This window comes from Dama dama, chromosome 11, assembly GCF_033118175.1.
Source record: "Dama dama isolate Ldn47 chromosome 11, ASM3311817v1, whole genome shotgun sequence".
NCBI classification, from domain to species: Eukaryota; Metazoa; Chordata; class Mammalia; order Artiodactyla; family Cervidae; genus Dama; species Dama dama.
The window spans coordinates 7612866-7636633 of record NC_083691.1 but is presented as its reverse complement, the minus strand read 5'-3'; the positions used below and the strand labels follow the sequence as shown (position 1 = coordinate 7636633).

Sequence of the window (23768 nt, the reverse complement as noted above, 5' to 3'; positions counted from 1 at the left end):
CTGGAAGTAAAGCAAGTGGATAGTCACCATTCCAAATGTTACAGTCTGCATCATTCAGATTACAAACAAACATCTGCTGTTCAGAAATAAAGAATGATTTGTCGTGCAGCTGAGTATATAGATTTGTTTTATTTTTAGAAAGCAAACCAGAACTCAATACATAAAGTGCCCTTCAATCAGTTACCTTGTCAGGTTATCAGGTATGTATTTATTCTGGGGCTAGAGTTTAATTCTGTGTGATAACAGTTTCTTCTGGAACAATCTTTTTAGTTTGATGGCCCTCAAAAACAAAAATATCCTCTGTCCCTTGAAGACAGATTTGATTTTGAGAGTCCAGAGTTATTCAGAGACAAAATAAATGATTAAATTATGATTTAAAAGGTTGATCTTCTTTTGATTTATAAAATGGGTTGTGAACACGACTTTTGTTCCAGTTCATTTAAAAGAATAAACCCATGAGAATGCCCTGAAAATTTCCAAAAATTGAAGCAAAATGAAAGAAGCCAGTTTCACCAGATATTAAGATATAAAGTAAAGTCAGATATATTTATTTTTATGAAATGCCCAGAAAAGGCAAATTTATAGAGACATAAAGTGGTTGCCTGGGGCTGGGGGCGAGAATGGCATGAGGTTTCTTTTCTGGGGTGATGGAAATGTTCTAAAATCAGATTGTGGTAATATTTACACAGCTTTGTGAATTTACCAACAATCATTGAATCGTATGCTTAAAATGAGGGAAGTATATGGCATATAAATTACACCTAAATGAAACTATTAAAAAAAGAGAGAGAGAAAATAAAATAATAACACAGAATATGGAATTGATACTGGGATAATCACAGCATGCATGCTTGCTAAGTCACTTCAGTCATGTCCGATTCTGTGATCCTATGGACTATAGCCTGCCAGGCTCCTCTGTCCATGGGATTCTCCAGGAAAGAATACTGGAGTGGTTTGCCATGCCCTTCTCCAGAGGATTTTTCCGACCCAAGGATCAAACCCACGTCTCTTATGTCTCCTGCATTGGCAGGTGGATTCTTTACCACTAGTGCCACCTGCGAAGCCCTGGGATAATGATAGGTATCAATTTACTGAACAGCAAGTCCAAAAACAGACTTAAGTATATGTTTAATGTATGTCAAAATATTACTATATTTCAGAACGGAGTAGACTACCTAAATTGCTCAGTAAACAGTGTGCCCTCAAATCCTTTTGAATACATGCACTCCACTAGTCTATGAGTTTTGTGTTTTTTTTAATATTTATTTACTTGGTTGCATGCAAGAGACCCCAGTTTGATCCCTGGGTCAGGAAGATCTGCTGGAGAAGGGATAGGCTACCCACTCCAGTATGCTTGGGCTTCCCTGGTGGCTCAGCTGGTCAAGAATCTGCCCGCAATGCAGGAGACCTGGGTTCGATCCCTGGGTTGGAAAGATCTCCTGGAGGAGGGAACTGCTACCCACTTTAGTATTCTGGCCTGGAAAATTCCATGGACTGCATAGTCCATGGGGTGGCCAAGAGTTGGACACGACTGAGCCACTTTTACTTTCACCAGGTCTTAGTTGCGGCATGTGAACTCTTTAGTTGCAACATGTGGGATCTAGCTCCCAACCAAGGATCAGACCCGGGCCCCCTGCATTGGGAGCACAGAGTCTTAGCCACTTGACCACAGGGGAAGTCCCTAGTCTATGAGATTTGAATGATGGAACTATATCCTTTTCATTTGTGCAACTATAAGGCCTAACTTAGTGCCTGACCACATATAATATCCATTCCTCAAAAGGCTGAGCTGTAAATTCCTTGCAGTTTTCAAAGTCTCAGGCAAGGGAATTCTCATCTTTTAAAGAAAAGATTCCTTGCAAATACTGTCCCCAAACCAAAGCTTCTCTCTATCTAAAATGTACATCCAGACTTCCTTGGTGGTCCAGCGGTTAAGAATCTTCCCATCAATGCAGGGGATATGAGTTTGCTCCCTCGGCTGGGATGATCCCACAAGCCATGGGGCAAGAAAGCCCATGGGCCACAACTACTGAGCCCATGCTCTAAAGCTGGTGAGCTGCAACTACTGAAGCTTATGCCTTGCAACAAGAGAAGCCACTGCGAAGAGAAGCCGGTGCACTGCCGCTAGAGAGCAGCCCCCGCTCACAACTAGAGAAAGCCTGTGCACAGCAATGAAGACCTGCAAGTATATCCATTCTACTTGGAACTCATCTTTTTTTTTTTAACTCCAACAATTTTATTGAGATATACTTCACATGCCATAGGCTTTCCTGGTGGCTCAGACAGTAAAGTGTCTGTCTGCAATGTGGGAGACCTGGGTTCGATCCCTGGGTTGGGAAGATTCCCTAGAGAAGGAAATGGCAACCCACTCCAGTACTCTTGTCTGGAAAATCCCATGGACGGAGGAGCCTGGTAGGCTACAGTCCATGGGGTTGCAAAGAGTCGGACATGACTGAGCGACTTTTCTTTCTTTCCTTCACATACCATATGTCGGTTGTTTAAAATGTACGGTTCAGTAATTTTTAGTATATTCACAGAATTGTGCAATTAACACAACTAATTTTAAGACATCATCCCGAAAAGAAATCCCATACCATCCAATCAATTATTACTGATCCAGCTTACATCTCACCTTCTCTGATTTCTGCCAGTAGATTAGTTTGCTTTATTTTCTCTAGTCCTGTAGAACTATGTTCATATCTGTTAATAGTTTTTGATATGAACTAGATCTCATTCAGGACACAGGCATGTCTTAATCAGCTGTGAGTTTTGTATGCTCAATATAGAAAACAGAGACTTTATTACTACCCACAAGTCCTACAAGACCAGAGCCTCTAATACTGTCTGAGGTCAGCAGCCATCATGTACCCAATTTCAATGACCCGATCTCCTTGCTTCTCCTGCAAGTTCCTGCCTTAGGACTTAGTCTTTTTCATTTCTCTGTCTAGAATGCTCTTTCCCTGAAGGTCACAAAGGCTGCTACTCACTTCTTTGAGGTCTTTCCCCAAATGCCAGCTCATTAGAAAGGCCTGACCTTATTATCTGTATTTGTTCATAGAACTTTTCATAATCATTGCTGCCTGGCATATATTAGACATTCAATAAATATTGACTGAATGAATGAATGAATACGGTTCCATGTAAGCAAAGTTTCTTTTAAATATGTAAATTCCATGGAGAAGGAAATGGCAACCCACTCCAGTATTCTTGCCTGGAAAAATCCATGGACAGAGGAGTCTGGCGGGCTGAAGTCCATGGGATTACATGACTGAACATGTGTGCATGAGGTGGAGGGAGATGGGTTGGTGGCAATAAACTGGTAGAACTAAAAAAAAAAAAAAAACGTAAATTCCAGTATTTCTTTTGTCAACATTATGAACTGTAGCATCAGTTCTACTGAAAACAAAAGTGATATGCAAACAGTTATTTGGGTAAAATTAAACCTTATGAACCTCAGTTACTCAGTAAGAGATGGCTTATGTCCCATCTGTTCTTACATTTGCCATCACTCTTAACTGTAGCTTTCTCATAAAAAGACTAAATCAGTATATATTGACTAAAATTGTAATTCAAAAAGATATATGCACAGCTATGTTCACAGCAGCACTGTTTATGATAGCCAAGACATGGAAGCAACCTGAATGTCCATCAACAGATGAATAAAGATGTGGTATATATATACAATGAAATACTACCCAGCCATTAACAAAAAGAATGAAATAGTGCCATTTGCAGCAAGCTGGATGGACCTAGAGATTATCATGCTAAAGTGAAGTGAGTCAGAAAGAGAAAGACAAATATCATATGAAATCACTTATATATGGAATCTAAAATACGACACAGGGAATTCCCTGGAGGTCCCAGTGGTTAGAACTCAGCATTTCCACTGCTGGGGGGCCCCAGAGAGTGTGGCGGCACAAACTCCCTGGTTGGGAAACTAAGATCCAGTAAAGCACACAGTGAGGTCAATTAATTAATTAAATATAAATAAAATGAAATACAACACAAATGAACTTATTAACAAAACAGACTCACAGACCACCAGGGAAGTCCTCTTAATTTTCCAAGTTTTAATACAAATACTATTGTTAACTTTTTCTATTTTGGCCACACAACATAAGACCTTAGTTCCCTGAGCCAGGATCAAAGCCAGCCCCACCCCCGCCCTGCACCTGGCCCCTGGGAGTGAAAGTACTGAATCCTAACCAATGGGCCACCAGGGCGTTCCCCACTATGAACTTTTTAATAAGTACTAAGGAGAGCCCAGGGCTTCCCCGGTGCCTCAGAGGTTAAAGCGTCTGCCTGCAATGCAGGAGACCCGGGTTTGATCCCTGAGTCGGGAAGATCCCCTGGAGAAGGAAATGGCAACCCACTCCAGTATTCTTGCCTGGAGAATCCCATGGAGGGAGGAGCCTGGTAGACTACAGTCCATGGGGTTGCAAAGAGTCGGACACGACTGAGCGACTTCACTTTCACTTTCAAGGAGCCAGAGCACAGTGAGAAGGCAATGAAAGAGGTATCAAATGACCTTCAGGCCCTGGCACTCATTTAAAACAAAATACTGCCTTAATCTCTGTGTCTCTTCTGTGTAGTATGATAGGAAATCTAGCAGGAAATGACCAGAGATGGTTGCCTGGGGTTCTACCATCTCGTAGACAACACTTGGTGTGTTCTGGGCTCACCTGGCAATCGTGCTCTGGGTGGTAACCCATTTGCATCATATTAAGGCCTTCACTGATGCAGAGGAATCAGAAAGACACTGGGTTTTTGTTTTGTTTTGTTTTGTTTTGTTTTCACAGTGATGGAAAGACCATTCGATGGTGTAAGAATGTTGTTGTTCACTTGCTAAGTCATGTCCAACTCTTTTCGACCCCCTGGACTGTAGCCAGGCTCCTCTGTCCATGGGATTTCCCAGGCAAGAATACTAGAATGGGTTACCATTTCCTTCTCCAGGGGATCTTCCTGACCCAGGAATCAAACCTTCATCTCCCCCATTGGCAGGTGGATTCTTTACCACTGAGCCACCAGGGAAGCCCAAGACACTGATTTGTTTGTTTATTATTATTACTCCCATGCCACAAGGCATGATCTTAGTTTTCTGACCAGTCTGTGCATCCTGCATTGCAAGCACAGAGTCTTAACCACTGGACCACCAAGAAAATCCAGAAAGATGCTTGTTTGAATCCTGACTCTTCTAACCCTGTTCCTTTGATTTTTGGATAAGATTCTTTGAGTGTCAATTTTTCATTTGGTTTGATTCTCCCATCTGTAAAACAAGGACATAATACTGTCCTAGAAGGTTGATAGGAGGGTTTAAAAGAATAATGCTATTGAAATCCTCTCATACAGGTATGGGTTTTAGGGGTGTTTTGGAAAATTCTGGTTCCCAGAGGCAGCCTGGCCTCAGGGATATGGAACATCATGATCCTGTCAACTTTTGGGTGGGGTGGAGGGAGGCTTTTGCCTTGCCACCTTTTCTGCAGCCAGTTCTGGAGCAGAGTTACAAGTTGCCTAGTAACACCTCTGGGAATCCAGGAAGTTCAAGTTTTGGAAGCTGCTGAGGAAAGGAAAGGTGGGGTCTTGCCTGTTTGAATTTAAACGGACAAGTACGGAGTAGGTGCTGTGCTTAGATGATTTAAGTGACTCCAAGTACCAGAGCTCAGATAATCTTTTGTTTTGCTTTAATGTGATACATACATAGGGGTTTCCCTGGTGGCTCAGTGGTAAAGAATCCGCCTGCCAATTCATGAGATGTGGGTTCCATCCAGGAGATTCTCCTGGAGAAGGAAATGCCAACCCACTCCAGTATTCTTGCCTGGGAAATCCCATGGACAGAGGAGCCTGGCAGGCTATAGTTTATGGGGTGGCAAAAGAGTCAGACACGACTTAGTGACTAAACAACATAGATATAGAAGGTTCAAAATGTACAACAGGGTGAAGAGTGAAACATCTCCCTGTATCCCTGTCCTTTCATTTCTCACCACCCAGTTCCCTCCCCAGGGTTGACCGAGTTATCAGGGTCACAGGAGTCCTTTAAGAGCTATTACAGGTATACAGGCAAATAAGTGAATGTGTATTTTTTTCCTACCCTCCCTTTTACGCAAATGGTAACATACTACCTACTTGGTAGGACTTTGCTTATTTCACTTCACCACCTGGCTCTGATTCCCCGTTTGATTCCACAGTTGCAGCTCACTCCACTGTATGGGTCACCCCTTTCGGTTCCCTGAAGCCAAAAGAAGTTATTAGGTTGTTTCCAATCTTTCACTTTTATGATGTTGCAATGAATTGCCTGGCACAGGTGCCATCTCATTTACCTACAAGATAAATACCTAGGAGAATTTCTGGGTCAAGGGTATGTACGTCTGCACTTTTGATAGTTACTCTGATGGTTAGATTGCCCTCCAAAGGGGCTGGTATCTATTTAAGGGGCCATCTTCCAGGTAAGGTGTTTTTAAACTTTTGGATCTCAGATTGGAGGGATAAAAAAAAAAAAAAGGAACCTCAAGATAGCTGACGTCTATATGGGTCTCAAGAAGCTCCTTTTGCTACTCCTAGTTGACCCCTTTGTTCTTTGTTTCTAAAAACTGAGCCAGTGCAGAATCCTGTTAGTACACACCCTCTGGCTGCTACAAGCAAGGGATTTAGGGTTTGCTCCTCAACTTCCAGAACTGTGCTTTGCTGATAGTTCCAGAAATCTGCAGCTAGGGTGTCTGTCCTCTCTTCTTGCACACATCCTGCTCCTTCTCCACTGCTCTGACCATCTAGCCACCTATTCTGTGGCTTGGGGGTTAGCTGACTCCCAGTTTCATCAAAAGAGAGTTTTTGTTTTCCACAGTTTTTTTTTAGGACACTTTCTTTGGTAAAAACAGGGGAAAAAATGACTGACTGTCCTTATATTGAAAATCCTAAAACAAAGAGGCTAGTATTATTATCACTCATTTTACAGGTGTGGACACTGACACTTAGGTTGATTAGAAAGTGTATCCTTCCAAGAAAGTGACCCCAGAACTGTGGTTCTCACCATCATTCAGTTATTCCACCCATGACCTTAAGTAAATCCCTTCTCTCGGGTCTCAGTATGCCCACCTGTGAAACCAACACACTTGAGACTTCCAAAATGTCTTAGAAGAAGCCCAAAGTTCCCAAGAGGCTGTCAGAGAAGGCGAGCAAGAGATGGTGATGGTGGTGTGCAGTCTTCCACCAGAAAACAGCTCAGCTTTTTATCAGTATTGACATCACTGATTTATGTTGATTTGTTAAAAGTGTAATTAATTGGTGAAAAAAAGAAAAAAATTTGCACTATCTCAGAGGTTGGAAATTCATGGCTCGTAGGCTGCAAGTGGCCTGATAACAGGCTTTATTTGGCTCACAAAGTGTTTTTTTTTTTTTTTTTTAAATATATATTTATTTATCTGGCTGTGCCGAGTCTCGGTTGCGGCACGTGGGATCTAGCTCCCTGATTAAGGATTGAAGCTGGATCCCCTGCACTGGGAAGGCAGGGAGTGCCACAAAGTATGTTTTAAAAAGTTTAACTAAAAAAAAAAGTTTAATTAGAGGTTGAGATGGTTGGATGGTATCACCAACTCAAGGGACATGAGTTTGACCAAACTCCAGGAGATAATGAAAGGCAGGGAAGCCTGGTGTGCTGCAGTCCATGGAGTCAAGAAGAGGCAGACATGACTCAGAGGTTGAACAAACAAAACAAAAATAATAGATATTTCATATAAAAATGTGTATCTCTGCCTGCTCTTGAGAAGAATCAAAGCTATGGCAGCTTGGGGTTCACAAACCATGCACACTGGTGTAGCAAACCCCGGATCCAGAAACTGGATCTCCAGGAAGGACTCCATAAGGCCCTAAATGCCCACTTCAGACAATGTCCCTCCCCAGGACGAAGGTAACCACATTCGAACTTCTAATGGCATAGATCAGTTTTGCCCATTTTTCTGCTTTATATAAGTGGAATCACACAGCCTGTCCAATTTTGTGCCTTGTGCCTTTCACTCAACATTCTGTGTGCAGGCTGCATTCTCATTATGGATTGTAGCTGTAGTTCATTTGCTTTCATAGTTTTATCACATTCCATTGTACTTATCTCACAACCTATTTATTCGGCTGTTGGTAGACACCTGTATCCTTTCCAGATCTTGACTATTATGAATCTCGCTGCAATGGACACTCTTGTGCACATTAGTCGTGCATATTGGTGCACACAGGTATGCACTTCTGTTGGGCATGCAGCCAGCTGTGCAACTGCTCTGCATTGGTAGAGTTGCACATGGTTTTCCAGAGTGGTTTTATCAACCTACCTTTCTTCAACTGCTGTGAATTCCAGTTGCTTCCTTACATAGTTATTACCTGACAAGCTCTGAAAGACATTGGGTTTGGGGAACCCCAGACAAGATGCCTTCTATAGGTTCTTTTAACTTTTTTTTTTCCCCCTAGTTAATCTATTGATTTGACTGTGCTGGGTCTTAGTTGTGGCACTCAGGATCATTAATTGTGACATGCCAACCCTTAGTTGAGGCCTGTGGGAGCTAGTTTCCTGACCAGGGATCGAACCTGGGCCCCCTGCATTGGGAGCATGGAGTGTTAGCCACTGGACCACCAGGGAAGTCCCAACAGGTTCTTCTTAATCTTAATCTTCTAATCGTATGTAAAAGAATTAATGGTTTCGCCCAGTTGCAACCAAGGATAACTTGGTTTTGCTCTTCCTTTGTAATTTTTGACTGGATTCCTTTAACATTCATTTATTCCTCCAAGCTGAGATCTAACTACCTGGGAAGTAGTTAGCCAGACATGGCAGTGGGAGTGGAGAGACCGAAGAATGTTACAGGCTGAGGTGAGGCAAGAGCACGTTGAAATCCTCCAGAGGCCAGAGTAAAAAAAGAGGACAGGTCCAAGTTCTCAATGAGGGCAGGGCTGCCTCCAGAGAAGATTTGAGAAAGGACTGGGGGATGGATCACTAGCGTTTCAAGAGACCAAGAGGATCCTAGAAAGAAGAGAACTGCTCCCTGCCCAAAGAAAACACCTTGCCCACCCACCCAAGGCCTAGAAAGCCCTTGGAGAGTAAAGAGCAAGGAAAAGAAGTTGATTTTGATTGGAGGGTGGGTGGGAGTGGGGTGTGTCCCATTGTCTTGTAAATATCCCCTCCAGGCACATTCCCAGCATATTTAAACCTCTGTCACCTGGGACTGCTTCAGTTCTCTGAGCTCGCAGTTCCTCTTTCTTCTCCTGTGAGGGTTCTTGGCTTTTTTCCCCCAGCATGGCCCCCAAACACCAGTCTTCTCTTCCACCCCAAGCGAAGAAACTGAAGAAAGCCAGACCGACTCCTGCCTCCAGGCCAGACGAGGCATCTGCTTCTTCAAATTTGCCGAAGGAAGGTATGTTTCAGCGCCACATTTTACTGGAGATTTAAGGGATTTGCAAAGATTGACTTCTAGTTGATTTCCCCCCACCCCTCAAACCTTTTGAGTTGTGACTACAAATTCCCCTGAAGGGTTTTCAGCAGGGGGCACATGGGTTAGGTTTACGTTTAGAAAGAACCAGAAGGGGTGAAAAGTGGAAGGCCTGGAGCGCATGTGAGTTCAGTCCTGGCAGTAACCCCACACCTATATTCCAGCCCGCAAACTCTTTCCTTTTGTTTCTTAGTTAAAAGGCACCAGCAGCCAGCCTGAGGCTGGTGGAAATGTAGGTGACCCCTCCTCTCCTTCACGGCTATCAGATCCAATCCACCTCTCTTTCCTGCTGTGGCCGCCAGCCCAAAACTCTGGCCGGGATTACTGCTACCTCTTCCTCATCTTGCTTCCGGCTTCCTCCTCCTCCCTTCCAGCCACTGCAAAGCTGATCACGTGACTCCCAGGCCTTCCTATTGCCCTCGAGGTATGGACTAAGACTTCCGGGGCGCTGCCCACCTGGTCTCTGAGGACCTCTTCTGGTTCAGGCCTTCAGCACCTTTACCCTGTTCACCTCCTGGGGCTCCTCTCACCTTGGGGCCTGGAAAACCCACAGTCCTCTGCCTGGCTCACTCCCGTCTCCCCACCTGTGCATTCCTTCTCCTGCAGTTTCCTACTGAAAAGTTACCTTGGGGGCTATTCTTTGAGCCACAGCTGCCAGGTGGCCCCTATCGGGAGCCCCCATCTAACACTGCAGCACCCCGAGTCACCCCAGTCTGGCCTTTGCATTGTGATTGTTTGTTTCTTGGTCTGCCCCACCCCCGCATTAACCCTTAACTTGGAGGTGAGGGCTGTGTTTTGCAGATACACGGCTTGGAGTGGAGCACAAAGTGCATTGTTCTGGTGATGAGGCCTCCCTGATAGGTCGGGGGGTGTGGTGGAGCGTTCCGGGGGCGGGGTTGGGGAGTGGGGGTGGGTTTGGATAGGTCCTAGAAGGCAGGAAAGCACTGCCCCAGGAAGTGACAGCAGGCTGGCCCAGGGCAGAGGGGAGGGACTCGGAGCCAGAGAATCTTCCTAATTTGCTGACCTGACTGAGGTCCAACTTTGCTTGTGGAAGGAGCACTGGATAATGAGTCCTCATTGCAGAACTCCTGTGGGTTTGTTGGGTGATGTGGCAAGTTTAAGGAGTCTCTGTCAATCCCCTTCCAAATGAGATGCAAAGACCTCTTGCCCAGCTGATTATACCCCAGCATGGTCAAGCTGGATGGCCAGGGTTTGCGGCCTGGCTGCGTCCAGCTGTGTGACCTTGCTGGGCAAGCGACATAACCCGTGCTCCTTTCCTCTTCTGTAAAATGGACTCGACATTATGTTAGGCTTGCTGTGAGGCTGAAGTGGAAGTGAAACACAAAACAGCAATTGGCTCATAATCAGTGCTCTTGAGTCGGATAGTAAATTCCTTCCCACTTGTGAGCAGCAAAATGTGGATGAGTCCTTCTGGTCGCCTTCTGTTTAGCTTCTTGGGAGAATTAACAGGACCAGAAGGGATGGCAAGGTGTAACCATAGTCCCTCCAAGGTGGTTCATCCTGGGACACTGCTGTCTTGTAGGGAATGCCAGCATTGCACTGTTCCAATCTTTAAGTTGTGGGGTTCTCCTCCTTCAAAGAAAGCTAGGAAGGAGAGGAGAGAAGAATTCTGAGAGTGAGGTGAGAGGCCAAGGAGAGTACGCAGAGCTCCTAATGTTGGAGGCCGCGAGACCATGGAGAATAATTCACAGTGGGGGAATTATCTCTTGGTGTGTCCATGCCACTCCCTTGTTTACTGAAACTCTTGCCCTTTTTTGCTTTCTCTTTCTCTTCTACTTCCTAGTGTGTGCTCTGTGAATTCATCTTGAGGAGTGCTGTGGGAAAGGTCAGGAAGAACAGGATGGTCCTAAGGGCTGGGATGGAAACCTTGAAAGCCCATTGCCTAATCAGAAAGGTTTGGAAGGCTCCCTGGAGCCACTGCCCATACAGGACAAACACCTGTAGATCTGGTACTCAGGAGATGCTCTGGGTCACTGGTACCAAGCAGTGAGAGCAGGCTTAGAGTATGGAAGCAGTAGCCTTTAGCACGGTGTTTTTCAGATCTTTTCATCCCACTTGTGGGTTATGAAATCATTTTAGTTGATAGTGGTCTGCATTTAAAGAAAACAACATAGATTAGAAGAGTCATAACACTGACTTAGGGTAAGCATTGTTTTGTTTGTAGGTGTGTTTGTGTGTGTGCACGTGCACGTGCATGCACATGCTCACTTGTGTCCAGATCTTCACAACCCCTTGGACTCAGGCTCCTCAGTTCATTGGATTTCCCAGGCAAGAATACTGGAGTGGGTTGTCATTTCCTTCCTCAGGGAATCTTCCTGACCCAGGGATCAAACCCACATCTCCTGCTTGGCAGGTAGATTCTTTACCACTGAGCCACCTGGGAAAGCCCACCTCTTACTGTAGTTTGTCAAAAACTCTGTCCTTAGGGCAGGGGTTCTGTTCTTCATTAGCCTCGGTTCTGCCACATGTATCAAAAAAGTTGAGTTCATCCGTGAAATGAGGATATTAATACCTATCTTGTATTTTGTGAGGATTAAAAAAGAAGCAAATGCATATACTTATTACAGTCTGTGGCCCATACTACATACTTCAGCAGTGCACTGGAGCCTGGTATTCTTTCCAGCTCTATTCAGTGGCATCAAAGTGGTAGCAGGAAATTTGCCTTGGTGAGAGTATTCATACACCACTGAAGTCAGCCAATGCTACAATCAGGGTTTTTTGGTGTGTTTTTTTTCTCTTCTGGCAGCTGCCTGTCAAAGTTTCCCAGCTTCTTATTGGTGCTACTAATTCTTCCCTTAAAAAGCCTCCAACTGGGACAGGTATGGATTGAGCTAATTGAGAATAATAGGGTTTGGAGGAGAAAGATTAATTTCTGGGTTTTGGGGAAAGTCCCAAGAAGACGTCTGTTTTCTCTACCCATGAACTGTCGCCATTTAACATTTATCCGTCACCCACCAATGGATGAGCTTGAACATTAAAGACACTGCTTGAGCTTTAAGAGCTGATAGTAAAATGTGACTCCTGGGAGGCAAAAAATTCAACCCCTGGTTTTGGTTACAAATACCCAAAGAGATTTCAAGCCTTTTGCGGTCCATGTCTTGGCCATGTCTGCCCTGCTGGACAGAGTAGAGCCTTGAGTAGTTCATGTACGTTACTTGGAAAGCACATAGTTGAAATAGAAGTGCCTTGGCCTTCGTGTTTCAGGACCTGACCTCTAAAGCAGGCCTTGTTGATCCTCTCTGACACAGTGAAATTAAATTTAAAATGAACACTTTCGACCCCATCTTCCAGTTGTTTGGCCTCAATGCCACGCGGGCGCAGTTACCTGGGATTTGCGCGTAGCGCTCTGTTTGGTTTCTTATAAGCTCTGTGAATTACGTACTGAATTGGGCCAAAAGGATCCACAGATGAATGTGGCCCCTCGATGCCTTCAGAGGACTTCCACTTTGTTAGTCTTCTGTGAAGTTTATAATTTTCTAGCAGAAATAGGTTATTCATAGAGGGCAAACGACTTGCCCAGGTGTACACAGCCTGCTGGGCAGAGCTGAGACTAAGAACCAGGAAAAGGCCCTGTGCCCTGTGGACTGGGCAGCTTCGGGCTTTACCAATGGCAAGCCTGAGTCCGAAGGCAGCTTCCCCGTCTCGTAAATTAGGATGGAGGTGCCGCCGTGCTTCACCCGCGAAGAGGGACGCCCCAGTGAACCCAGGGCGGATTTATTTCTGGGCCGGATATTCTGAAGCCAGCGTACTCCGAGGCCTGCCCTTTTGGTGGGGGTGTCTGCGGGCACCCCTCTCCCCGCGTACCCCCGGCGGAGGAGGGAAGCCGCTTCAGCTACCACGCGACGGCACCCGCCCGGGAGCCTGCGCACAGCCCGGAGAGGCCCCGCCCCTCGGGCCGCCGCGCGCCCGTAGCGCGCAAATGTCCCGGGTCGGGCTGGAGAAGGGGAAAGCGGGGGAGGGGAGCGCGGCGCCGGGGGGCCGGGCCCCGTACGTCGCGGCGTTCCTTCCTCCCGCCTCTTCGCCAAGCCCTGTGTCTCCTCGCCGCCGCTCCGCCCCCCCTGGGTCCCGGCGCCCTCAGCCAATGACGAGGCGGCGCGAGCCTCTTCGGCCGGGGGCGGGGCATGCGCGCGAGGCCTGGCGCGCCTGCGCCCTGCCGCCGGCCCCTCGCCGTGAGGAGGAGGAGGTGGAGGAGGAGGCGGCTCGGGGAGATCGAGCAGCGAGCTGGAGCGCGGAGCGTGAGTGAGGGAGCCTAGCCGCTTGCCCGCCCGCCCGCCCGCCCGCCACCGCCACCGCCGCCGCCGCTGCCTCCCCTCCGTAAGCAGGAGCCCGGGCCGGGGCCCGGCACGCCGCCCGCCCCCCACCACAAACCCCTCCCTCGTCGTCAGGCCGCGAGGGCAGCGCGCGCGAGCCCAGGGGGAGGGACAGCGAGCGAGCGAAAGAGCGCCGGGAGGAGGCGGCCGGACCGAGCGAGCGCCCGCGCGTGTGGCGTGAGGGGAAGCCGCTGCCCGCCCCCCCCCTTCGCCTTCCCTTCTCTCCCCCTCCCCGCTCCCCCCCCGACCGCGGAGCAGCACCATGTCGGCGCCGGCGGCCAAAGTCAGTAAAAAGGAGCTCAACTCCAACCACGACGGGGCCGACGAGACCTCAGGTGAGGAGCAGGCGAGGCGGGGGCCGGCCCGGGCCGCCATCTTCGCCGTCCGCCCGGCCGCAGGCCGCCGGCGGGGCCCGGGGCGCGCGGGGCGGGAGGTGGGGGGGCCCCCGCCGCGCGGACGGGCCGGCGCGCGCCTCGGCGCCCTTTTTTTTTTTTTTTGTGCGCGCGAGGCCCGGGGCCGGGTGGCGCCGCGGCGGCGAACGGCGCTGCGAGGCGGGGGCGCTGCGGCCTGCTCGGCGCGGGCGGAGGAGACCCCCCCTTCCTCTCCCCCCCCTCCCTCGCTCTCCTCCCCCTCCCTCCCTCCCGAGAAGCCTCTCTTTATTGTGCTCCGCCATGATGCCTCGCTCCCATCAGCCGCCGCCGCCGCCACATGGTGCGGCCGGACGCGGCCCCGCGCCCGGGCCTTCGCGCGGCTATCCCCCCCACCCCGCTGGCCCCTCCGCGCCCGGCCCCTCGGGCGGCGCCCCCCGCACCCCCAACCCGGAGGCTGGCCCCGGCGCGGCCCTCGGCCTCGAGCTGGGGCGGGGTGGGGGCGCGGGGAAGCACGCGGCCGGCGGCGCCACGGCCCCGGGGCAGCTCGGAGGATGCTCGGGCCGGCCCCCACGTGGGGTAGCCAACCCCGTGGCGGCAGCGCGCTGAGAAACCCGGCGCGGCGGCCCCGGGGTGTCGGAGGAGGGTCTTTACAATGGCTCGTTGGCAAAACCTCTTGGCCTTGTCCGTAAAGGCTTTTCTCGGCAGGGGGGCTACACCAACCGGGGCTGGTTGCCGGAAATGAACCGCGCGATCCGGCCCCTTCACGCCCACTTAGCTTTGTATAGGTTTTGCGGTCTTCACCCGACAAAAGGGCACATTTCCCTTAGCACACCCCCCACCCCCCACTTTCCTCCTCTCGGCTCTTTGGCTCAGTTTCTGACTACATGCTTGCGCGTTGTAAGTGTGCTCCAGAGTCGTGTGGGGCTGCCTCTGAGAGCAGCCCGCCTGAAAATGGGGTTGGAAGGTAAACTGGAGTGTTTACAGTGTTGGAGTTTTAAGGCCTTCCCCGTCTTGTAGGCATGTCTGATGTCTTAACAGTAATCGATACTGAGCAGTATTTTCAGTATTATAAAAGGTGCTTCCAACCTGGAGATAGGTGGTGTCCTAATTTTTGGTATTGTGTGGGTTTCCTTATTCTAGCTACTCTTTCGTAGTCTTAACAGCATGATTTGTGAGCACTCTTGTAATTGAAAAGTAGTTTGTCAACTGCACGCATGAACACGTGGAGAGCATGCCTTGTAGTAGTAGGCGGCAGGTTTTTTTTAAAGAGCTTTATTGATATAACGTCACAGACTGTTAACATCAGGAAGGAAAACTAGTTAAATTTATCTTCAAATTTAGTATTGAGTCTTCTTCATGCACCTTTTTTTTTTTTTTTGCAGAAAAAGAACAGCAAGAAGCAATTGAACATATTGATGAAGTACAAAATGAAATAGACAGGTAAAGTTTTTCTCAGTTTACTTTGAAGTTTTCTGACCTGATTATGTTTTGGTAATCATTGAAACTATGGCCAGGTAAATTTGTATCTACTGGCTAAGTGGAGGTGACTATAACTTGGAAATATTAGGATTCAGTGGTAGTTTTTCTGTGATGTATTTGTAGGTCACTAAAAAGTTGCTAATGAAAGTACATTGACCTTGTATAAAGATTGGGATTGCTTTCATACGGGGAGGAATTGTTGCAGTGTGTGGACTTCTGATAGTATAGTATTATGGCATTAGTGTTGCTCTGACTTGCCTAATAACTTTGTTACTTGATTGGCAGCTTTTTCTTCTTGAGAGAAACAATTGAGGTTAGCCTAGTAATGGAGTAGATTAAGTATAAAATGTTAGCAAAATGCTGTTTTGGCACTTTAAGAACTGTCAGTTACTGAGTGCCTGTTGGCAAAGCAGTTTAGATTGCCATCTCAATTTTCAGTTGAGTCTTTGGCTGCAAAAATCTAGGTGATTTGGTTATTACAAATAGGTACTTTGCATTGTTCTAAAGCTAACAAGAGTCAATATTTTAATCTCAGCCATTTTTGTATTTGTTAAGTACCATCATTGGTCAACATGTCTTTTCATTTGCCTCAGACTTAATGAACAAGCCAGTGAGGAGATTTTGAAAGTAGAACAGAAATATAACAAACTCCGCCAACCATTTTTTCAGAAGAGGTCAGAATTGATCGCCAAAATCCCCAATTTTTGGGTAACAACATTTGTTAACCATCCACAAGGTATGTGATAACAGGGCATTATTGAAGGATATGGGATGTCCACTTGTTGTAAAGGGGAGGGATCTTGGTTGAGGACTTGATCCTACATGTTGGTTACCTGCAGAGGTTGAAAGAGGGAGAGGCTTGCAATTAATGCCTTCTATTTAGAAGAGATCATATGCTAATGTGGGGTTGTGTTTAATTACTTGATAAAACATGATGGTAGCTCTGACTCTGAGCCATTTGGTTATTCAGTTAATAGTGGATTTATGAAACCAAATTTGGACAATCTTAAAAGGGATCGCTGACTTGTACGTTTGTATAATCACTTGGTCTCCATGCGGGTCTAGTGTCTGCACTGCTTGGGGAGGAGGATGAAGAGGCGCTGCATTATTTGACAAGAGTTGAAGTGACAGAATTTGAAGACATTAAATCAGGTTACAGAATAGATTTTGTAAGTATTTGTCACTATGGAAATTAACTTGAGCTTTGTTTAGAAGGGCTATTTGTATTGACTTCTGATTCTCTTACTGTTTATTGTAGTATTTTGATGAAAACCCTTACTTCGAAAATAAAATTCTCTCCAAAGAATTTCATCTGAATGAGAGTGGTGACCCATCTTCAAAGTCCACTGAAATCAAATGGAAATCTGGAAAGGTATTTGAGGACTTGTGCATTAATATTTTGTAGAGTTTGATTTAGTTGAACCATTTAACTAACACTTGGTGTTTTGGTGATGTGTTAATTGCAGATCCTTAAAATAAAAAGATCTGTGTTAAAGCCAAGTACAATAGCTTATGGTCTTACAAGTTAATGAAGCAAGTTTTTGTAGACATGGACTTAAATCATTTTGAATTTTACATTGTGGCTTTGTTTCCCAAAACCTATTTCTGTCTGCATTTAAGTAGTAAACATAAATATTTTAAGTCACTGTCTCAAGATACTGGTTGTTGAAGTAGAACTAATTTTATATGTATTAAAAAGTCAAATCTAGACAGTAACTTTCAAGAAAAGGTTGGCATAAAAATTTGACAGCATTCTTTGCAGACTTAGAATCCTAAGGTTTCTTCTCTTTATTAACTGTACTTTTTATAATTTCACATAAGAACAATAGTGTAGATCATATAATGTCCAGATTTTGCTCTGCTTTTGGGTTAAAACCTTATTTAAGTTGTAGAGACAAGGTATAGAGAGCCTGTATATCATAAGTTCTTCCATCTTCATTTAGGATTTGACGAAACGATCAAGTCAAACACAGAATAAAGCCAGCAGGAAGAGACAGCATGAGGAACCAGAAAGCTTCTTCACCTGGTTTACTGATCATTCTGATGCAGGTGCAGATGAATTAGGAGAGGTCATCAAAGATGATATTTGGCCAAATCCGTTACAGTACTACTTGGTGAGTTCAGAATGTTCTTTTATTCAAGGTTGTACTTGTTTCATTTGTTTGAAAGTGAGTTCTTAAGGTAACCTTTGGTTTTGGTTTTTCCCTAGGTTCCTGACATGGATGATGAGGAAGGGGAAGGAGAAGAGGATGACGACGATGATGAAGAGGAGGAAGGATTGGAAGATATTGATGAAGAAGGGGATGAGGATGAAGGTGAAGAAGATGAAGATGATGATGAGGGGGAGGAAGGAGAGGTAAAAAGATTTGGTTAAATCCAAACAGATAATCTTCAAAGAATTCACCATGTTACTTTGGAGATTACATATATTGTGTAGTGAAACTGATTCAACTAGTTGTGGGGAGATGTGTAAAAAGGATAGGTTGTTTTGTCCAGGATTGAAGGAAATTTTGATAAGTATCACTGATTTAATTAGTTCTACTTTTGTGGTTAGTTTTTATGACTAGTCAGTTATGTCATTCCCTAGCCAGTACTCAGTGAAAGCACTGTGGACATTACAACTGCCCAAATTCTGACAAATCTCCCAAATAACAAAAATAGGCATGTTTTGGACAAGCCATTATAAAATTTTTCCAGTCAGATTGAGACGGATTAGGTTTGGCTTGATTACTTGGTCTGAAAGATGTCTGATTTGCTTAGTGCTGGAAGTTAATACATCTGAAACATCACTAGGTCTTTCAAAAATCAGATTGGGATGCAGACTGGGAAATTCTCTGGTCCAGTGGGTAGGATTCAGCACTCTCGCTGTTAGGGTGCAGGTTTGATCCCTGGTCAAGAAACTGAGATCCTGTGAGCTACATGGCCTGAGGGGGAAAAAAGTAGTTGATGCAGACTGGTCTATAGTTGGCCCTTCATATTGATTGTATCTATTGGTTCCTGTTCTTCAGATTCAACCAACAGCTGACGTTGTTCTTTTAATTGTCGAAAGTTCCAAAAAGCAGAACTTGAATTTGCTGAGTGTTGGCAACTATTTACGTTGTATTCACAACTATTTACAGTGTAATATTACAACTAATCTGGGATAATTTAAAGTGCATGGGAGAATGTGAGTAGGTTGCATGAAAGTACTGTGCCCTTTTGTTTAAAGGACTTGAGCATTCAGAGGGTTGTGTTGTGTTCTGTTTTGAAAATTTGTATTGGCTGCGATGAGCTGTATGTGGGATCTGAGCTCCCCAACCAGGAACTGAACCTGTGCTTCTTGCAATGGAAGCATGGAGTCTTAACCACTGAACTACTAGGGAGGTTCCCCTGAGGATTTTTATATGTGGAGGAGGTTTTGAACCATCCCTCACACATACCAAGGGACCACTGTGGAGGTTCATAAAATTCATTTCCCCTGGCATGTCATCATGTTCTGTGGGGTCCATCATGGTCCATATGAATATTGGGGACTGACCTTAGAATTAATCCTAAAGATTAACTGCCTGCTTTTTTTTCTTACAGGAAGATGAAGGAGAAGATGACTAATGGAACACTGATGGATTCCAACCTTTTTTAATTTTCTCCAGTCCCTGGGAGCAAGTTGCAGTCTTTTTTTTTTTTTTTTTCCTCCTCTTGTGCTCAGTCGCCCTGTTTTTGAGGTCTCTTTTCTCCTTTATACCATGGTTCACAACTTATTTGGGGAGGGGGGAAATATCTTGAGCAGAATTCAGTGGGAAAAGAATCTCTACCCCTTTCTGTTTCAAATTCATTTTTATCCCTTCCTGTCTCAACAAAAACTATGGAATCAACACCACCATGCTCTGTGGGAAAAAAAGAAAAACCTTCTGCTCCCTTAGCTCTGCTGGAAGCTGGAGGGTGCTAGGCCCCTGTGTAGTAGTGCATAGAATTCTAGCTTTTTTCCTCCTTTCTCTGTATATTGGGCTCAGAGATTACACTGTGTCTCTATGTGAATATGGACAGTTAGCATTTACCAACATGTATCTGTCTACTTTCTCTTGTTTAAAAAAAGAAAAAAAAAACTTAAAAAAATGGGGTTATAGAAGGTCAGCAAAGGGTGGGTTTGAGATGTTGGGTGGGTTAAGTGGGCATTTTGACAACATGGCTTCTCCTTTGGCATGTTTAATTGTGATGTTTAACGGACATCCTTGCAGTTTAAGATGACACTTTTAAAATAAAATTCTCTCCTAATGATGACTTGAGCCCTGCCACTCGATGGGAGAATCAGCAGAACCTGTAGGATCTTATTTGCAATTGACATTCTCTATTGTAATTTTGTTCCTGTTTATTTTTAAATTTTTCTTTTTGTTTCACTGGAAAGGAAAGATGATGCTCAGTTTTAAACGTTAAAAGTGTACAAGTTGCTTTGTTACAATAAAACTAAATGTGTACACAAAGGATTTGATGCTTTTCTCTCAGATAAACTTAATAATAAGACTTTCCAAGTTTGACTTGTGTAATGTTACTGTCAAACTTTTTGTCACCCTATCTTCGTATTTTTTGATACGCACTTTGCAGGATGACCTCAGGGCTATGTTGATTGAGTAAAGGGATTTGAATCAATGTATTAATGTCTCCATAGCTGGGAACCCATCATGGGTACAATTTGCCATCAGTTTCTGAAAATTTTCACATCATTGGGGATACCAGATCGCTGAAAACTCGGTTCTGAATGTGTTGTACCTTTGATTTGTATCTCAAATCATTTCAAAATACGGGCTTTTATTTACCTAGATATTAATAGTGCCTGCCACCACCATCAGACAGACCTGGTGCTCCTCCGCCGAGTTAACACAGGGCAATTGTTCACATGTCTTCACTGGCACTGTAAGATGTGGCCAAGAAGACAGGCTTTCAGAGTAAGAAGTCCATGTTGGTGGTAAGAAACTCAGGTTAGGAGTACTTTTATCTCAAAGTACCAGCTTTTTAGCAAATAGCTCTCCAATGAGACCTGTCTGTGTGAATCCGAAGGAGATGATGGACTGCTCTATCTGCTAAATGCCATTGTGCATAAATCACATTTTGAGAAGCTACCTAATGCATAAGCTTTTTAATGCTGTAAAATATAGTAGCTAAAATTAAATGCCACTTAGCTTTTTCAGAGATGAATTAATGGACAGCTGGGTCAAATTCAAAGCTTTTTGATGTATAAAAACTTTATAAATGGAACTACTCCATCAGTAGGCAAAGTGTAACAAAAACCTGTCTAGATGGATAGTGTGTAATTTCTGCACAGGTCTCTGTAGCAAATACATCACTGTATACCGGTCAGGAATCTTGCTCCAATAAAGGAACGTAAAGATTTTTTTGACTGGGGTCATTCTCCTTGCTTCATAGAGAAATGTTACTACTTACTTTTGGATTTAGATGATAAGCTAGTTTTTCTGCTTTGTTTTTGTGTTCAATGTGACTGGGAAATGGGGAGAACTGCCCCTTCAGGTAGTTCAGTAAGTATAGCATAGGTGCATACATCTACATGGAAAGGTATGTTTGGAAGTGGACAAATTAACTGTTATTTGAAAGGTAGTCAATTCCTGAGGGGATTCAGTCTTTTGATTTTGAGGTCTCAACCTGTGAAGGGCTTTTCGCTAGAGAAAAGAAAACAGTGGTCACTTGAAACAATATTCATGAAGTAATAACTGATTTATGTTTCACAAAGACATCTTAACCAAAACTGGTTTTTGTATGCTGGTGCTGTTAGATTACTTAATGAAACTACTATGTTAATTGTGGGGGATGTGCTCAAAAGATAGGACCCCTTAAAGGGAATTTCTTCCAGATTACTGAGACTACCCTTTAGATTCCCTTATGCCTAATGGAGTGCTAGACTGTGAGAAGGCAGAAGGGGCAAACAGTGTAGTCTGCATTGTTCCCAACTGCAAGGAGAGTTTTTGGGCAGGCCCTTAGGTATGTTTTGAAAACTACCAGGTGAATGGCTCAAAGCTCCTTCCGTACAAGGACATGTAAACAAAAAGTGCTTGTTACGGTAGTTTCTCTGGGACATTTACTTGCCAAGCTGTGCCATACTCTGCTTACGAGGAGAGCTTAATAGCTACATGAATTGGGACATAGAGGACAGTAGCTTATGTGTTTTACATTTAAAAATTTAAAGGATTCACTGCGGTTGAGGTGGTCTCACCGCCATGATAGGTCCTTATGATTTCAAGCAAGTGGCTCTGAAATGCAGCTGGTGACCCTAACCTAAATGTCGGGCTGACAAATTTGCCTTAACATCTGACCTGCTTCACAAATGTGTTAGCTGTTTGCAGGCTTCGGATGAATGTATACTTGTGTTTCTGAATTAATTTAGTAATCTTTATCATTACTGTTTGATGACACATCTGGTTTCATGGTTTCACTTGAGCTCATAAACAAATTTGGTTTTTCTGCCTTTTTGTTAGATTTTGCTATAAAACCCTTCCTAGTTATTGCAAGAGTGGAATTATTTGGGGAAAAGAACGATGTTCAGGATTTCGTGAAGATTGAGACAGACTCTAGGAGACGAGTAAATCGCAAATTATTTCAGTTGTTTAAAAGGACAACAGCTTATTTTGAAAAGTCTATCCCTCACCATAGCAAAAGTCAAATTTTGTATGCGTGGCTGTATTTAATGGAGATTTACAAGTTCTATTTTTAATGAATCTTGAGGGGAAAGGGACTACAGTTTTGTGAGGAGAATAGGAAGTGGAGGGTGTGTGCCAACTTGATTAGTTAGTGACATTGCATGCTCAGATGCAAATCTAAGGGAGGTAAATCTAAATGTAGGTGGAGTGATGTCTGCCATACCCAGAAGGAAAAAGAGATATAGAAAGGGGTAGATGTGCACTTAGGTAGCCTGCTGGGACCGTTCCTTTCAAGTTGATGTAACACAACTTTATTTTATTTTTTTGATGTTACACAATTTAATAGTTCATTAGCCAGAGTTGTTTTGGGCTGTTCACTATCCACCGGATGTTAAATGTGAACTTCAGTTTTCCTAAGAATTAATGATTTTATGAAATACCATCACCCATCAGACATCTAGGTAAGATGCAGCTATCTCTTTATACTTAGCTATCAGCTGAGGGCTGTAGGTTTGTCCAGCCTGGGGTTCATTAGGAAAGGTGGATGTATTCTACTTTGGAACCCCTTTTTACCTTAGTGGCCACAAAGCAATGAAACACTTGAACGCAAACTTGAAAAATCATCAAGTTCTACATAATTCAGGTGCTGTGGTAACCTCTGTTATTTTTTAGCATCAACATTCAGCTAAGGGCACCTCAATAAACCCCACCTGAAAGAGTCTACCATGTACCTCCTAGTGTACTAGGTGTTAAATATTTGTCTAGCCTTCAACAACTCTGGTTTGTATATATGTAAAAGTGTCACTTGTCTCTGATTATGAAGTCATCATTTCTCCCACTGAACCATGTTGCTTTTGCATTTGTTCGTAATTTGGTTGATTTCCAATTGCAGGACTATCCCAGGATTGCCCATGTTATGCCACATTTCACTTTCCATTCACTGTGAAGGAATTGGTCAAAGAGGAACTGACATGGTTTCTCCTATGAAAGCACCTCTTCAAAGTCAGCAATAAGCCACCTTCAATATTTGACCCTTATTCACTTCTGGCCCCGTGGAGGAGGCTCCTTCCAGTGAAGTCATGGCAAAAGGTGCTGGTGAGCATAGGATGACGGGGATTGGCTGAACAACCCTATGTCACTCAGTCCCTCAGTCGTGTCCGACTGCCTGTGACCCCATGGACTGCAGCACTCCATGCTTCCCTGTCCTTCACTATCTCCTGGAGTTTGCTTAAATCCATTTGGTCAGTAATACTATCTAACCATTTCATCTGCTGCCCTCCAGTCTTTCCCAGCATCAGGGTCTTTACCAGTGAGTCAGCTCTTCCCATCAGGTGGCCAAAGTATTGGAGTTACAACCCTAGTGTTGGTTGCTCAGTCTGGCTGTTTGGCTCTTTGTGACCCCGTAGACTGTAGCCCGGCTTAGCGATTAAACCACCTCCAGACTGTAGCTTGCCAGGCTCCTCTGTCCATGGGATTTTTCCAGGCAAGAATACTGGAGTGGGT

The 23768-nt window shown here is 44.9% G+C and overlaps 1 protein-coding gene and 2 long non-coding RNA genes across 5 annotated transcripts; 2 read left to right on the top strand and 1 right to left on the bottom strand.

Annotated features, from left to right (window-relative positions):
- The first annotated feature begins 4220 nt into the window (after positions 1–4220).
- Positions 4221–9386, top strand: LOC133064425 (uncharacterized). The gene is made up of 2 exons (XR_009694635.1): positions 4221–4516; positions 9268–9386. It is a non-coding gene; the product is annotated as an uncharacterized LOC133064425 (long non-coding RNA).
- LOC133064424 (uncharacterized) lies at positions 5868–10178 on the bottom strand. Of its 2 annotated transcripts, none has more exons than XR_009694633.1 (3): positions 10087–10178; positions 9192–9409; positions 5868–6226 (listed from the first exon to the last, which is right to left on the bottom strand). It is a non-coding gene; the product is annotated as an uncharacterized LOC133064424 (long non-coding RNA). The 2 variants fall into 2 exon arrangements; XR_009694634.1 differs by lacking the exon at positions 10087–10178 and adding an exon at positions 9918–9992.
- A 3632-nt stretch (positions 10179–13810) lies between these two features.
- SET (SET nuclear proto-oncogene) lies at positions 13811–21013 on the top strand. 2 transcript variants are annotated; one of them, XM_061154488.1, is made up of 9 exons: positions 13811–14127; positions 15546–15603; positions 16236–16378; positions 16708–16811; positions 16901–17014; positions 17586–17756; positions 17852–17998; positions 18651–18808; positions 19207–21013. In XM_061154488.1, exons 1-8 carry the CDS (start codon positions 14055–14057, stop codon positions 18786–18788), a joined length of 948 nt encoding a protein of 315 aa, XP_061010471.1. In that variant the 5' UTR covers positions 13811–14054; the 3' UTR covers positions 18789–18808; positions 19207–21013. The 2 variants fall into 2 exon arrangements, with proteins under 2 accessions (XP_061010471.1, XP_061010472.1); XM_061154489.1 differs by lacking the exon at positions 18651–18808 and having other exon boundaries at positions 13818–14127.
- Positions 21014–23768: the final 2755 nt, after the last annotated feature.